Source organism: Cibotium barometz, chromosome 25, assembly GCF_041138505.1.
Source record: "Cibotium barometz isolate CiBa-2024 chromosome 25, ASM4113850v1, whole genome shotgun sequence".
Taxonomy (NCBI): Eukaryota; Viridiplantae; Streptophyta; class Polypodiopsida; order Cyatheales; family Cibotiaceae; genus Cibotium; species Cibotium barometz.
This window is the reverse complement of record NC_141070.1, coordinates 38,259,458-38,275,917: the sequence shown is the minus strand read 5'-3', so window position 1 is coordinate 38,275,917 and position 16,460 is coordinate 38,259,458. Positions and strand designations below refer to the sequence as shown.

At 38.7% G+C, this 16,460-nt stretch overlaps 1 protein-coding gene across 1 annotated transcript in view; it reads left to right on the top strand.

The window, feature by feature from the left end:
• The first annotated feature begins 1,066 nt into the window (after positions 1–1,066).
• Positions 1,067–16,460, top strand: part of LOC147624540 (uncharacterized) — a 40,645-nt gene continuing 25,251 nt past the window's right edge. Inside the window, exons 1-2 of the mRNA XM_086819843.1 lie at positions 1,067–1,152; positions 1,242–1,888. Of these exons, the coding sequence (XP_086675969.1) occupies positions 1,067–1,152; positions 1,242–1,888 (733 nt within the window). The remainder of the gene's footprint in view (positions 1,153–1,241; positions 1,889–16,460) is intronic.

Below are 16,460 nucleotides of genomic sequence, written 5' to 3'. Positions count from 1 at the left end.
ATACGAGTAGAATACTATTTGAAGATTTGTTCTTGTATTTTTGCATGGCTATCTGGTTTTCAAATGAGTTCGACTCATTTCACTAGAGCATCTTGCTTGAAAGGTTCTTGTTGTGCAAAAATGGATGAGTTACCTCTTGCTAAGCGGAAAAAGAGTGTGCAGGTTGGCCCAGGTGAGAGCTCATCGAGACACACAAGGAGGCAAGCTGATTTTTCCAGCACTTTGGAGCAAGCCGCCTCCTCAAAACCTACTACGGAGCATGCGGTACATATCATAGATAACACTAACCTGGAGGTGGATATGGATAGGCAGCATCTACATAGTGATGAAAGAAATGAGGAGGATGGACAAAATGTAGTGGGGGCAATTGAGGAAAATAAAAGTGATCAAAATGAGGGTGAGAATACTCAAGGTGGTGATAATGAGGATGAAGGTGAGAATACTGAGGATACTGGGAGAGAGATAGAGGGGGAAGAGAACACACATCCACTAGAGGATCAAGAAGAAACAGTTGTCACAACCCAAACTGAAGGAAGCAAGCAGAAAAAAAATAAGGTTGATATTTTTGGGAAGATTCTTGAGACATCTACTCCACAAGCCTTTTTAGATAGGATAGGAGTCAAATTTAGGTCTCCACCTCCACGTGTTCCTCTCTGTAGGATGATCCAGACGGAGGCAATCCGAAAGGTTTCTCCCTCAACAGATAAGTCTCTTACTTGAAGCTTCAAAAAACTAGGTGGGTACATTGAGAGCATGGGAGCTTTCACAGTATCAATTATGGACTTGGAAGGGGAGGAGACACCATTGACACAAGAGAGGGAGGAATCTTGGGATGAGCATTGGAGGACTGTGAATCAACAGTTTGAGGAAACTCTTACACTTGACCCTGATTGGGGTCCGTACTTGAGCCGAAAAATGGTGCATATTCTTGATGGTAATAATCGACACAATGCTTGGATGGACTGCATTTCTACAGGTGAGTTCTCATTGGGATGTTGTAGTTTCTTATGCTTCTTTGTCCTTCCTAATTTTGTGTTTTATTACAGGGTTTCAAGGGGATTTGTCCATGCATTGTTCTGTTCTCTGTAAATTTGATGTGTTCGAGCGGAGGGATGTGGGTGAGCTTTTGTTTTCATTGTCCAGGTTGAACAAGTAAGTTAATTTGTTATCAGAGTCTCCTTCTATGTCAAGTAAGTTTTTTGTACTCAAGAATATTAACATATTTTTTCTTTGTTTTGTAGGACGCATGATTATGCATTTGTGCCAACCACATTTGGTGATCGTCTATTTCAACTAAGAAGATTGGGAGAGTCCGACCTAACAACTCTCATGGCACATTTGGACAATGAGGACAAGCTGTGGGTTAAGAGAGAGATGCAGAGTGCATCTGCCAGAGGAAGGCCTAGTTGGCTTCATTTGCCAATCCAGATTATGACTTGGCTCTTGTTCAAGGACGAGATGGAGCAAAAAATTGATGAGGCATCAAATGGACCACTTGCCGAGTCTGCTAGGGAGAATGTGACTCGAAAGGTAGAAGTTCTCTACAGAGGAAAAACATCAAAATATGCAAGGATTGCTGATCCCTCCAATGGTGAGGCCTTTTGGTGTGCAGTGCTCTCCCTCCCATGGCACGCGTCAACCAATCATGTGGCCACAGAGGAAAAGCTCAATATGATAGGTTCTGCTTGCATCAGAGACACAGATAAGGCTCACATTGTCAAGCTATTGGACAACTCTCAGGCTGCAGTGCGATCACTTGAGGGTATGCCAAATGATAAGACAAAGGTTAGGGAATGGCTGCACATGTACTCCTACTGGCTTCAGATCACGGAGCTGGGTTTGAGAATCCAAAATGATATTAAAAATGCCGATCGAGTCAGGTTGCCAGGTGAGAGCCGATTCACCTCTTTTGTTGTTCTATGCAGAAGAAATTACTTCAAAAGGGCTTTCAAAGTGCACGAAGGAGGCATAAAATTTAGCCATGATATTGACCATCAACCAGGCCTACAAAGTGCTGCACGGCGAGTCGTTTATAGGTTTTCCTACAACATAACCCAGATATTCCTTGTTAAAAAACATGCATGCTTCTTTCTGTGTGTTGTTTTATCATCTGGGCTTTGGCTTGCAGATGGTTGCTTTCTGAAATTGAGGAGCACCAATTGGATATTTTACCCCCTCTCGCTAGTGTGTGGCTTGTGTTGACAATCAATCTTATATGTATGCCGATTTGAAGCTTGGAAGAGTAAGTGATTGAATTTGTCATTTTGAATCCATGATTGAGAAACATGTTCATATTGAGGGTGAGTTGTGTTTACCCATGTTTGTCATTGAACAGGCCATGTCAAGCATAGAATGGGGCAAATGATTACTACCCAGGTATTGGTGTTGTTCTCTTTGGGGCTGTCATTTGTGCAAATCTTCTTTGTCCCATTTAAGGTGAAAATGCATGAACAACCAATGTGTCTTTGCTTGTAGGTCACTTGTCTAATATTGGCTGTTTTTGTTCGCTCAACATCTCCTGCTACAAGCTTTGTGATGCATGGGGATCAACTAAGGGATTTGGCACTAGGTGATGATCTTGATGTAGGGCAAGATCTTATCTTTGATATGTATGTATATGCATTCAAATCAAGATAGAATTTAAAATGATTTTCGGTTATCTTTATGGCATATGGTTAATGGTTTGTGTGCGTTTTCAAGAGTGCCATCGGAGGTCTGGTGAAGAGAAAGGGTAGACCATGGCGGGGCGGTTGTCAAAGAGGTCAACGGCTTAGCAAATACATCGTCTCCGTCTTCAGTCGTCCTGGGGACACGATTTTGGATTTGTTTGCTGGCACTGGAACTCTTGGGCTAGTGGCAGCATAGTCATACCATTAATAGCTGTAGTGGGTGTCCTGTTCATAATATACACAGCAGTACTGCTTCTACCCAAAAATAATGTGGCATATTCTTTTAAGCCATCAAGGCACGTGCCACTTCTGCAATGTGCATGTTTTTCCTTTCTGCAACACCATTCTGTTTTGTGGAGTGTACCTACACGTAAACTGCCTCCTTGATTCCCTGCTTTCTCATGAAATCACTGAACTCATTAGAGAAATATTCTCCCCCACCATCTGATCTTAGGCATATTATTTGCATGCCTTTTTCCTTCTCGGCCAAGGCTTTAAATCTCTGAAAGTGAGCAAACACCTCACTTTTCTCCTTCATGAAATAAACCCACACTTTCCTAGTGTGTTCATCAATGAATGTAACATAGTTCTTGCAACCTATAATTGTTGTAGTCTTGGCATAATCCCCATACATGTGAGTGTATGACATCCAATGGCCTTGCACTAACATTCTTTTCATGTGGGAAAGCATGTTTGGGGCCTGCTTACCAAGCTGGCATGCTGCATACCGTCAACCTTAAACTTTGGCAAACCTGCAACAATATTTTGGGCTTGCATAGACTTCAGTCGTTGTACATTCACATGACCAATGCGCTTGTGCCATATGTCAATATCTGCAATGACACATGTTTCATGTGCAAACATGGCTACCTTTATCTCAGGCATGTTCACATCAAAGTAAACATCCTGCCATTTTCGTTACCCTTTGCAACCACGCGACACTTATTTTTAAAGTCTTCCACAAAACATCCTTGAGGATTAAACCTCACTTACAGACCCTACTCAGCCATCTGTCCCCAACAGAAACCAGGTTCTTTGTAATATTCGAAACATGAAGTACATTAGCCAAGTACTTCATTTTGCCATCCTGCATAGACAATGGAACTTTACCAACATGCGCAATGGGATGCGTAGTATCATCAACTGTTTCTACATAACCTGGTTTTTTCATTTTTTACATATCTCTAAACCACTCAGCATGACTGGTCATGTGGTTAGAGGTGCCAGAATCCACATACCATATAACTAGAGATCATGACACATCCCCTGTTATGGAACTAAGCATGTGTTGCATCATAAACAGTTGTTCACTTATGTCATCACCTCTATGTTTACTAGATGATGCATAGTTGCCTTGCTACAACTTCCCACTTTTAATGTCATTCTGCTTTTTGTAGTAGTCCTTTGCCATGTGTCTTGGTTTGCCACAATAATAGCACTCTATGCTATTTGCATTTTGATTCCTTTGCCAACCACCTCGGCCTCTTTGGCTCCTCCTAGACTGGCCTCTTCCACCTGTGTATGATTGTTGCTGTGAATCATTGGACTATTGTTGTCCAGAATTCTGATTTCCTTGTCGGCCACCACCTTGGCCTCGACCATGGCCTCTACCTCTACCTCTACCTGAATTAGAGTAGAAGACCTGTTCCGATGTGTTCTTGGTTTGTGAAGAAGAATCCTCACCTAAAGCCTTTTCTTCTATAATCAGCATAGATATCAAGTCTTGAAAGTTTGGAATATTCTCCCTAAGTGCAATGGAGATCTTGAATGGCTTGTACTCTTTGCCAAGCCCATTTAGACAGACACTCACCAAATCATCATCCTCCATTAAAACATTGATAGACCCAAGGGATTCAACAATGCCCTTGATCTTTAAGGCATATTCATTGATGGACATGCTTTTCTTTTCTACAGTATGCAACTCTTGCTTTAACTGCAACTTCCTTACCTTTGTGTTAGTCTGGAACATCTGAACCAGATTCTACCATGCTAGAGTGTTTGCATCCTGTATGTATCCTATCATAGTGTCTGTAACACTAATTGAAATCCAGTACATGACTTTTCTTGCACCTTGATTCTAATCCTTGAATGCCTTTATATATGTGGGAGTGGAATTCTCCTCAGATAACTCTAGAGGCTCCTTATTGTCTCCATCAGACATGTTTTCCTGCAGCAATCAAATAACTTGCAAATAGACAACTTCTGTATGCAACCTGTAATATAGTAGTATTTTCTATAACTGCTCCAGCAAACGGTACTTTAGCACAGCTTGTGACCCAGTAATCAACAATACATGTGCAAACCTTGTCTGCACTTCCAAAATGCACTACTGCACTGCAATAACCAGATTTCGAGCAAAAACAGTTCTCTACCAAAACTTCCATAAAACTTTTGAAAATACCTTGCAGTGACAAAACGGGGCCCGTAACGCACCCAAAACGCGAATCTGGCCAAAAAACCTGCCCTGTACCTCCGCTCCCCACCGCAAAGATAGCTCCTCAATTGGAGATGTGTAGCTCCCAAAGCTATGGAGGGGTGGTTTTACCTAAACCAAGAAGGAGAAAGAGATGATGGTGCTCTTACTCGTGTAGTATCGCTTCCTTCCTTGCTTGTTCTTGCCTCTTGCTCTTGCCTCCTTAGCTCTCACACAAACCAGGCTCTGATACCATAATGAGAATGTGGGGGAGAGGGAGAGCTAATACACACACATATAAGAGGGAGCAAGACACAAGAGAGAGATGGATAGCTGAATTTTCTTCTATCGTCTTCTTCTCTACGCAACCAACATAACATAAAGATAAGAGTACACATTATATGGGTTAGTACTCAACTACTACAACATACAAGGTTCGGTCCATAATGTAAACCCGACTAATTGAGCTGGCGCTATAACTATGCCAATCTCTAGTAATCCAAAATAGCTTTCACATAGCCTGTCATCCCACTAGCACCGCATATCACCCATAATCTCACCAACCATGCCAGTGGTGTAGATGCGGAAGCTATCACCCAGGTGGGTCATCAATATCCACCCCGTAGCACTAGTTGAGCTTGATATCTCAACAAATTGCACACCAGATCTTTATGAGGATATAAATGAGCATATCTCTCATTATCCTAATATCTTTAACTTTAATAAATTTCTCCACCAATAATGCTACATTGATCTCACCCAATGGACATATATGTTATTATTTAAGAGCTAGATTAGTAGCTTGTGTAACTTAAGTTGATATTACCGAATCCTTACCTGCTCCTTTCATATTATTATCTAGTCAATGGCTAGATGATACAAAGCATCCCATGTCTCTAGTTCATTGGAAATAATCACATGACCATGAATATTAAGATCACAAAGTCCTAAATGGGAGTAGATCAAATACTCGATAGTTATATCTTTGATCATGAGTATTAAGCCATCCTGATGATAGAAGATCAGTTGGGCATAAGTGGTGGTCACTTTGGAGGTGATATCACAAGTAAGAAGATAATGCATGCTAGCCTATGGTGGCAAACTATGTTAAAGGATGCTTAGTATTTTATATAAGGCATTGTAATGTGTGTCAAAGGCTGGGACAACTGATGGTAATAGACATAATGCCATATAATTTGATTCCACCTCTTTGCATTCATGACGTTGGGTTTAGATGTCATCAGTGTAAGATCCCTCCCAAGACATGTAATGATTCTCTTTTAATATAGATTTCAAGAAGAAAGAGAGTGCACTTAGAGAGAGAGAGACTATAAGGTTAAAAATATTAAGAAAGTGAGAGTATAAATATTGGCTCTAGAAATCTCAAAAGAAATAAGAAGACAAGAATAAATCTATTAAGAAATAAATATCTCCAAAAATAGAATTTCGAATTTATGTGATAGGAGGTCATATTTAGAGTACTTTTACATATTTAGAGGCCATGCACACTAATAATATAAAAAAGCAACACGTTTCTAAAGATGGCATGTACAGACATTTTTGCCTATTCTACTTGCATGGTTTGTAGACCAGATGCCTTCTGCTTCTTTAGACTGGTTATACAACCATATTCTAAGTTTTTATCATAGAGTTATGGCCAACAATATGCTGGTTTTGTCAGGGTCTCTATACATGAAAACTGTAAGAAGGCAACAACAAGTAGCCTCAAGGTGATTCTAGACCTTGAGATGTATATATACCGTCATTCTTATCTAATCTCTTGGAAGAGAAGGCTAGTTTTCTATGGTCTTTCGAAGGAAGAGACTACTAATCCATAACTTTTTTTTAAAGGAAGAATAGTATGACATAGCCCTGCGAGAAGGCTACCTTGCCATAGTCTTTCGAAAGAGAGAAGAGCCAGAGTAAGAGTACAAGGAGATGAAGCTCGAGGATGGTTGGATAATTTCAAATCTATGAGAAGACATCAGAAGACTCTGCGTTCTCATATTTCAAGTTCTGAAGCTCTTACAAAGATAATGATAAATGACACATTTCTACATAATTTTTATAAGGTATATATCTTTTTATTTTTTAATTATATATCATTCTTGGGGGTTAAGGTATGGCCCCGGCTTCTCTATTAATTAACAATAGTGATCTATTTGATTGATTTACTAGTTAAAGTTTAATTAAGATAAAAATTATGATAGAAATAGTATAATGAATTATTAAAAAGAAAATATTTTTTTATATTTCTATGGATATGTTTGCTGGTTTCATTGTTGATTTGGGTTGTTGCAAGATCAGGGTGTCCAGTTTTATCCAGTTTATGCTGGACTGGGACAATGCTTGGAGAGCAAATTTTGGGGGGCAAGGTACTTAAAATGAGATCAAGCAAATAATAGAAAATACGCTTGCTCTTAAATTAACCCAGTATAACTTAAATTAATATAAATTAGTCTAATTAATTAAAATTGATCAAAAATATGATGAAATGATAAACAAATGATCTTTCCATACTTAGAGTGATCCAATTTATTTTTCCATAGATGCACCATTACAAGTACACTAGTCCCTATAGGTTTTAGATGATTCACATCAAAAATGTAATTTTACTAATTAGATTATTAATATTTGCAGGCCTTCTGATAGTCTGGAAGAATTTTAAAAAAGAGATCATTAAAAATCTAACCATTGGATTTGTAATTTTTACTAACCACCACATTATACTAATGTCTCAGTATCTACCCACTCTTTTGATCTACAAGATTGAGGATTTTAAGTGGTAGCTATTGTGGGTACAAAAAGTGGCGTATATTATAACACTTTAAAGACCTTGAAATATTTAAAGAAAATAGATAAATATCTTAAAATTTTCTCGAAAAATCAAGTTAAGCTCCATATTATGTGAAGATCTAAGGTACAAAGTGGGAATCTCATATGAGTTTATATGCAAAAGATATTAGCATTTTATGGAATTAGTTCAAATTTGGGACAGGGTGTATACATAGACTTTGTACCTAAGAAAATGAGGACTTTTGACTATCTAATGCTTAATCAAATTATGCAACTATATTTTCAACTTTGAATATGATGTTCCAACAAAAGAACTTGAAACGAAATTCCTTCATTTACTAGGAGAGATTAGCCACTAAAGGTAAACAAATGCCATTTTTTTTACTGTTTACAGGGTGCCTGAGTGGACAAAACTGGGCACCCTGATCTTGCAACCACCCATTTGAATGTACATATTCTCCCCTACTTCGCTAACTCCACTCTAGGCTTACATAATTGGTAGGCGGAGGCAATAGCAAGCCCGAGAGTCGGCCCACGGTAATCCCCTCCTATGCCACTAGGAATCAGATTTCCACCCCGCGAGGGTGGACATGTGATTATGATGTTGCCTAGTTCTATGGGACCAAATAGTTGAAATGCAAGCAAGAGTGGGCTATGGTGGATCAAACACAAAGATTAACATGATTAGAAGGTGATTAAGATAAGATTAATACGAGATCAATGAACAATTAATCTAATGGGGTAATGTAGGCATGGATACTCAAAAACCAGCAAATTCTCATTAGGCCAATGCCTCAATTTATAGGTTTTACATCAACAAGATGCCAAGCATCTAATCCCATTGATTTCTCCTTGATTTGTGCCACCTCCCCTACATCTGGGGGGCACCTTTTCCTAGAATCTTTCCACACCCCTATATTCACTCATGCTACCCTTGATTCTCTCATCAATAGATTCCTCTCACCTTTTCACTTCTACCCACTTACAGACTCCCTTTTACAGTCTCTTGCTAAGGGCTTGTTCCCGCACACACCCATTCACTTACATATTTCAACACCTCCCCTCAAGTGAATAACTATAGCACACCTGGACCCTATACCAAGTTTCCCTCTTACTTGGTAGCCCCCGCGAGACCAGTGCCTCAAGTCCCTAACTCATAGTCCTTGACACTCTCTCTCTCTCTATGTGTCCAAGGCTACTATACAAGTGCTCATGACCTTGACTAAAGTGCTCACACATACATCTACCACATGGCCTATATCATCGGTGGCTCAGAGGTGGTTTTACTCTGTTGGGGCAGGTTACATTGGGTTATGGGGTTTCTCTCTCTTTCTCTCTTAGAAAAGATGTCCTGACTCCTCTTCCTTAGGATTCTCCAACCATGAAGTTTGCCGATGTTGATCCTTCTTCATTTGGTTTGCTGTAGCAGTCTCTAGCCATATGTCTTGGCTTCCCACAATTGTGGCAAGTGAAGGTCATTCCTCCTCCCCTGCCTCTTCCTAGTCCTCATCCTCGTGTGAGGCCTCCTCGAGTGTAGAATGATTTCTCCTTCCTAATCTTCCACTTATTCTCCCAATTCTCCTCTGAACATTCATCTCTTCCCTCAACTAGCCCCCACATATTTTTTTCCTCATGAGCAAATACAAGGTCTTTGTTTGCCATGTATGGAACTGCTTCTCGTTAAATTTAGCTATTTCTTGTGCGTGCATTACTCATGATGATGTGAAGGGGGTCTTACCTCTTGATCCAATTCAAGATTCAAGGGAAGTGTCTACCCTTTTACAACTCTAATTTGATGTTTAATGATGATTACAACAAGTTTATCAGCATGAATTCACCAAAAATTACATAAAGCCAAGGATAACTAATTTGTACTGAATGGTTGGGATATCAAACCATCTCCGAATTGCAATCTAAAGTGATAGAGATCTGTATCAGATACCCAATGGTAAATTTGAACCATCAATTGCACCAAAATGTAGTGATTAGTGCTAATTAATCATTGATTAGTGAAATAATCTCCTATTTTGTGTGCAGAACATAGAGTGTATAGGGAGGCAGATCTGGTGTCTTAGAGTTCAAATGAGCTCAAATTCTTTCAAGGGCATCAATATCAGTTAGTCTAGCAGAGGAACAAGCCAAGAAACAAAAGATTTAACCAAACATTGAATGCTCTCTGTTTTACCAAAGTCGCTTGTTGCATATTTGATCGAGAGCTTGATTCCACTTCTCCTTGATGAATTTCAAGATTCTGAGGTCATAGGCTTGTAGAGTGCCCTTGAAAACCCCTAGGGCTGAGAGGAATTAGACCAATTCACATTGTGTAAGTGTAGATCTAGGATTTTCTCCAGAAATAGGGTGTCAAAAATTACAAAAATCTACAGCTCTTCTCGGCATTTTCACGAATTGAAGCAATGGGCTAATGTGTGGGGAATCTGGCTAGCTATGGCTAAAGGATTTTTGCCTAATTTGATGGCTGGAGGCAGATCAAGCCCCTCCACCAGCTAGGGCTTCAGAAAGTTAGTTGGAAAAGCGCTAAAAATGGATTAACTTCTAATTATGATTAATAGATTAATTAGCAAGGTAATTAGGCTAAAAAGTTAGATGAATCCTAAGCTTGGCTCTGATACCACGTTGAAATGCAAGCAAGAGTGGGCTATGGTGGATCAAACACAAAGATCAACATGATTAGAGGGTGATTAAGATGAGATTAATATGAGATTAGTGAACAATTAATCTAGTGGGGTAATGTAGGCATGGATACTCAAAAACCAGCAAATTCTCATTAGGCCAATGCCTCAATTTATAGGTTTTACATCCACAAGATGCCAAGCATCTAATTCCATTGATTTCTCCTTGATTTGTGCCACCTCCCCTACATCTGGGGGCACCTTTTACTAGAATCTTTCCACACCCCTATATTCACTCATGCTACCCTTGATTCTCTCATCAGTAGATTCCTCTCGCCTTTTCACTACTACTCAATTAATTACAGACTCCCTTTTACAGTCTCTTACTAAGGGTTTGTTCCTGCACACACACCCATTCACTTGCATATTTCAACACAAGCTAGTGTGATGAACTAGCCCACCTCATGAGTAGATGTCCCCTCTGAGGAGGGGAGAGTTTGGTACAAGCGGTAAGACCTAATAGGGTGATAAGTCGGATTGGCCCTTGCTAATGAGGGAGTATGGTCCGTGAGGTATGCCTAGATGGTTTAGGCTAGAAGACAATTCTAAATCGTCGGTGGGTTGGTATTGGTTTGGATATGTCTGTGGACATGTTTATGGAAGCTTGGATTTGGCTATTGACCCGGTTTCAGGGTCTCTTTTGTGAACATTTTGCTATAAGAACTGTTTGATGTAAATATTGTTCTTAAAGGCTGTTTTAAGGAACATTGTGGAACGTCTTTAATTAAAGAACATGTTTTTAATATGTTTCCCAGTATGGTAGGACCTAATTAGATAACAAAAATGATTGGGTGTGCGGGTGGATGGATGCCTCGATGGAGCCATCCTATGGATGAGTGGACTCGATGAGTCGGGTAACTTTCCAACATAATTATTATTTATGATCCGTAATAGTACAGTGCCCAAACAAGTTTCATTTTAGGAGAATGAGCCAATGGCCGTGCCTCATAAAGAAAAGAGGAAAAAGGCATTGGCTTCCATGAACCAAGTGTAGACCTTTTTCCATCCTCGATCACGCACATTGAGTGCCGTTTAATCAAAGGGATAGATTCCTATTAGAATAATTACATTTCCCTTGCGAGATAGAGTTAGGTCCCTCCGTTTTCTGGTATCCTTGTACTTCCAAGAGATCGAGGTGTTATCTCAGTCGAAGACAAGGGGACTTAGCTGCCTATCAAAAGGCTCCCCCCTTGGGTGGGGACCTTACACATGGTATTAGAGCAAAGGTTAAGTATCAAGGGATTAAAGCAAGTGATTGTTTATCATATGAGGATAAATCAATCATCTGTACTAGCCATATAAGTAGTTTGAATATCCTCACATGTTGAGACAGTCATTCTATGAAGTTGTGCTTGTATCTTGGGGGTGCACACGCAAGATATTTGTACAGTAAATTTGACAAATAAGATTGGGGAGGAAAACCTTTGAGGAAAAACATAGGGTGATCTAATTAAGAAATCAGTGATTGAATGACTAGAAGGATAGACCAAAACTTTGTTTAGAGAAATTTTTAGGATTTATCTCATTAATTTATATATTGTAAATTATTAAAGATTATAATTCCATCAAGGATAGACCTGTGTAATGTATCAACATAGGTTTGAATAGTTGATGTGTGAATGCCATCCACACTGGATGCTGTACACTAGGACAATTGTTTGGGATCTTGACCCCATCTCGAATGAATGTGGGTCTAACTCTCCAGATGTGTAGTTCTCAGAAAATTAATCTCTTAGGTGTATTAATCACATGACTACCTTCAAATGTGGTGGTATGATAAGTATTTGATAGTTTTGAACTTTTCATGGATGATAATTTTATGGTAGATGGCAAGGGAAGATTAAATTTTGATTTGTTTTCTTGTGATGACACTTAGTATTTTTTTTTAAAATTTGTATGATTTTTTAAAAATCTTTATTATCTGACAAGAATAGGAGGGTCAAAGTTCTAAGAAGGTTGTTTCTTGAAAGGAAGGTGGCTTCGTGACCCAAAAAAAAAGTTGAATGAAAATCTTGAGTATTACCAAGGGATACTTGAAAGTTTACCCTTTCATGATTTTATTGTGATGGAAATTCTAGATTAACATGCCCATGACCAAGGATATAAGTAAAATCAATCAAGTATCATTAATGATAAATGAATAATTATTGCTTCAACCTATTAGAGCAATCTAAGGATAGTATTACTCTTCCTATAATATATGAGGTCAGCTTTTATGGAGGAGTCAATTTAAATGAATAGACTTATCAATGGATGGAGAGTGTCCCAGCAGGTTAACATGTTAAATGTTGTACTTATTATATCATATAGGAAATATCATGAAATTTATATAGACCAAGTAAAGAGCTTTTCTTAAGAAAGAGAATTTGAGTCTGAGAGACTTCTTGGATAATGGCATTAAAGCAATCCTTCACGAACCCCAATCGATACCATTCAAAGGTAAAGGAAAGAATTTGGGAGAATAAGTAGAGGCTTGGATAGAGTCCATGGATAGAGTCCATGGATGTAGCTGGATACAATGAAAGAAGCAAGTTTGCCCTTGCTTGTTTAAAAATAGCAAGAAATGCTCGGATTAGTTGGAAGAACTATTGTCAATCCAACCACTAGAACCAGAATCAATTATCATGGGATGCCATGAAAGTACACCTTCGTGAACGGTTTTGTCCTCTAGGATTTCAAGAGGATAAAATGAATGGATTTTTGGAGCTAACCCAAGAAGGGAAGACCCTAGAAAAATACCACCAAATTTTTGCTAAACTTCTCTGATTTGCTCTAGAGATGGATGACATAACTCTTCTCCATCGATTCATTCGGAAGCTAATCTTCCTTTGAATAACCTAGTCAAGAATGCAAAACTATCCTCCATTTTAGAAGCCGTTAATTATGGCCAGAGACTATGATAAAGTTTTTTATATGGAAAGTGTCCAAAAGGATATGAGTCCAAAAGGATATGTGTCCTTCCATGTTAATTGAGAAGAGGTCTCCTAATTCAAGAGGAACATCATGCCCACCCTTGGCTAAGAGGAATCATAAGCTAGAGCAAAATCAAGGTCAAGAAATAGGGATAATAGGGTTAGAGAGTAGATCTCTAACTCGTAAACATCACATCAGGACTTTTCAAGAAAGACGATGTTTTAGATGCCAAATAAAAGGTCATAAAAGGAAAAATTACCCTTTCCTATTGGGATCATTTCTGGCTAGATAAGAAGAAAGACAAATCTTTCATACAAGATTAGAAAGAAGATCTCTCTCTCAACTATATATCAAGAATAAATCTGTGAGACAACACAACGAGCTTTTCCATGAGAACAAATGCTTCAGGTGTAAATAACATGGCCACCTAAGGAAATATTAACTAACCAAGGACTCTCCTCTTCCCAAATCATGGAAAGGGGAAACCTAATAGGATGGGCCACCTAAGGAAATATTTCCATGAGAACAAATGCTTCAGGTGTAAATAACATGGCCACCTAAGGAAATATTAACTAACCAAGGACTCTCCTCTTCCCAAATCATGGAAAGGGGAAACCTAATAGGATGGGCCTATATCTAGTTAATCATTTTTTTTAAAGAACTGATATTCTTTCAATGCAATAAAAGAAAAGGAAATCTGAGCTATTGTAGCTAGATTTCTCCATTGTATATAAATAAAGAGAAGTTTTGTTTCCCTAACATAAGGCTAATTATGTGCTCTATAGATAAAGGACGTATTGTGTGAATGATAACTGTTAGGGTGTAAGGACAACCAAGCCTTCAACTAAACAAGAATACGCATCAAAAGAATAATCCAAGAGGCTCTAATGAGGCTAGTATGAAGCCTAGAATATCCAAACTTGGAAGTGGTTGCCCGAGTTGTGATTGTTTTGAATTCAGCTAGAGAGCATTGATTCTTTAATTAGGAATATGTTAGGGAGTATGCTAGAGATTAACATAGGGATTGTGTTAGGAAGTATTATAGAGACTATGATAAGATTATAAATGAGGACCGAATTCAACAAGTGTTTCTATGAGTAAATAGAAGAGGATTGGGAATATGTTAGGAATATGTTAGGGAGTATGCTAGAGATTAACATAGGGATTGTGTTAGGAAGTATTATAGAGACTATGATAAGATTATAAATGAGGACCGAATTCAACAAGTGTTTCTATGAGTAAATAGAAGAGGATTGGTGTGCAAGATTATAAATGAGGGCCGAATTCAACAAGTGTTTCTATGAGTAAATAGAAGAGGATTGGTGTGCAAGATTCGTGTCAAGTAATGTACATGATGAATAGAGGTATTCTAGAAGATGATACTAGGGTTATGCATCTTGCTATCATAGGTTAGATTGCATAAAGGATTGATCCCCTTACGTTTTTCCATGACAATTTGTGAAGTACCATATTACATGGGGGTATGAAATAAGGAATTTGTAAGGTAGGATTAGGGATAATAAAGAATGGATTCATATCGTATGAGAGTGTATATGGATGCAAGAACTTAGGACTATAAGGCCAATTAACTATAGAATAATGAAGACATTTTGGGAGCTCAACAAAATGAGCTAAACACATGAAAGAAGAGACTCTTAGGAACAATGTTTAGATAAAAGAAAATTTATACCCAGTGGGGACACCACTTTGGGGGAGAGAGGAGGATTTACTTAGAGATTACCCCAACTTGCAAGATGAGGACATCTCGAATCTTTTAAGTGGGGGAGAATGTAAGATCCCTCCCAAGCCATGTAAAGATTCTCTTTTAATATAGATTTCAAGAAGAAACAAAGTGCACTTGGAGAGAGAGACTATAAGGTTAGAAACATTAAGAAAGTGATAGAGTAAAAATATTAGCTCCATAAATCTCAAAAGAAATAAGAAGACAAGAATAGATCTATTAATAGATAAGTATCTCCAAAAATAGGATTTCGAGTTTAGGTGTTAGGAGAATGGTGGGGGCCCTAGAGAGGGTATTTGAGACCCAATATTGTGTCCACTTCTCTCTCTCTCTCTCTCTCTCTCTCTCTCTCTCTCTCTCTCTCTCTCTCTGTTGTGCATTATCTTCATCTCGTGAACGATTGCTGATGTCTGAATATTCAAATTGCTGATTCTTCCACCACCAACAAGCTTCCACATGTTACATTGGTATCAGAGCCTTCTTCAAGTGTGAAGATTCAGCCAGAAAAATCTTGTTCTTGACCTGCACAATTCACCTTGGGGCTGTAGCACTCCCCTTGGCTGTCTTGGCCCTTGGACTACAACAACCCCTTGTGCATTGAATTGATTTATGCTTGGGTTATTTACACCCCTATATCTGCTAGTTGGGTGGCTCTTAGAGAGGTCAGCCAGTTCTGAAAATATCACATGTAGAGTACTTTTACATATTTAAAGCCCATGCACACTAAAAATATGAAAAGCTATGCGTTTCTAAAGATGGAGCTTTTGCGGCTATATACAGACATTTTTGCCTATTCTACCCATGCTGACTTGTAGACCAAATACCTTTTTCTTCTTTTGATTGGTTATATAACCATATTTTGAGTTTTCATTAAAGAGTTATGGCCAAAACAATTTGCTGATTCTGTCAAGGAATATGGGCAGGGAAACTATAAGAAGACAACAAGTAGCCTCAAGAGGTGATTCTAGACCTTGAGATGTATATATCCCTTCATTCTTATCTAATCTCCTAGAAGAGAAGGCTAGTTTTCTATGGTCTTTCGGAGGATTAGACTGCTACTCCATAGTCTTTTTTTAAAGAAAGAATAGTATGTCGTAGCCCTGCAAGAGAAGACTACCTTGCCATAGTCCTTCGAAAAAGAGAAGAGTCAGAGTACGAGTAAGAGGAGATTAAGCTCGGGGTGGTCAGATAATTCCAATTCTATGAGAAGGCATTAGAAGACTCTCCGTTCTCATATT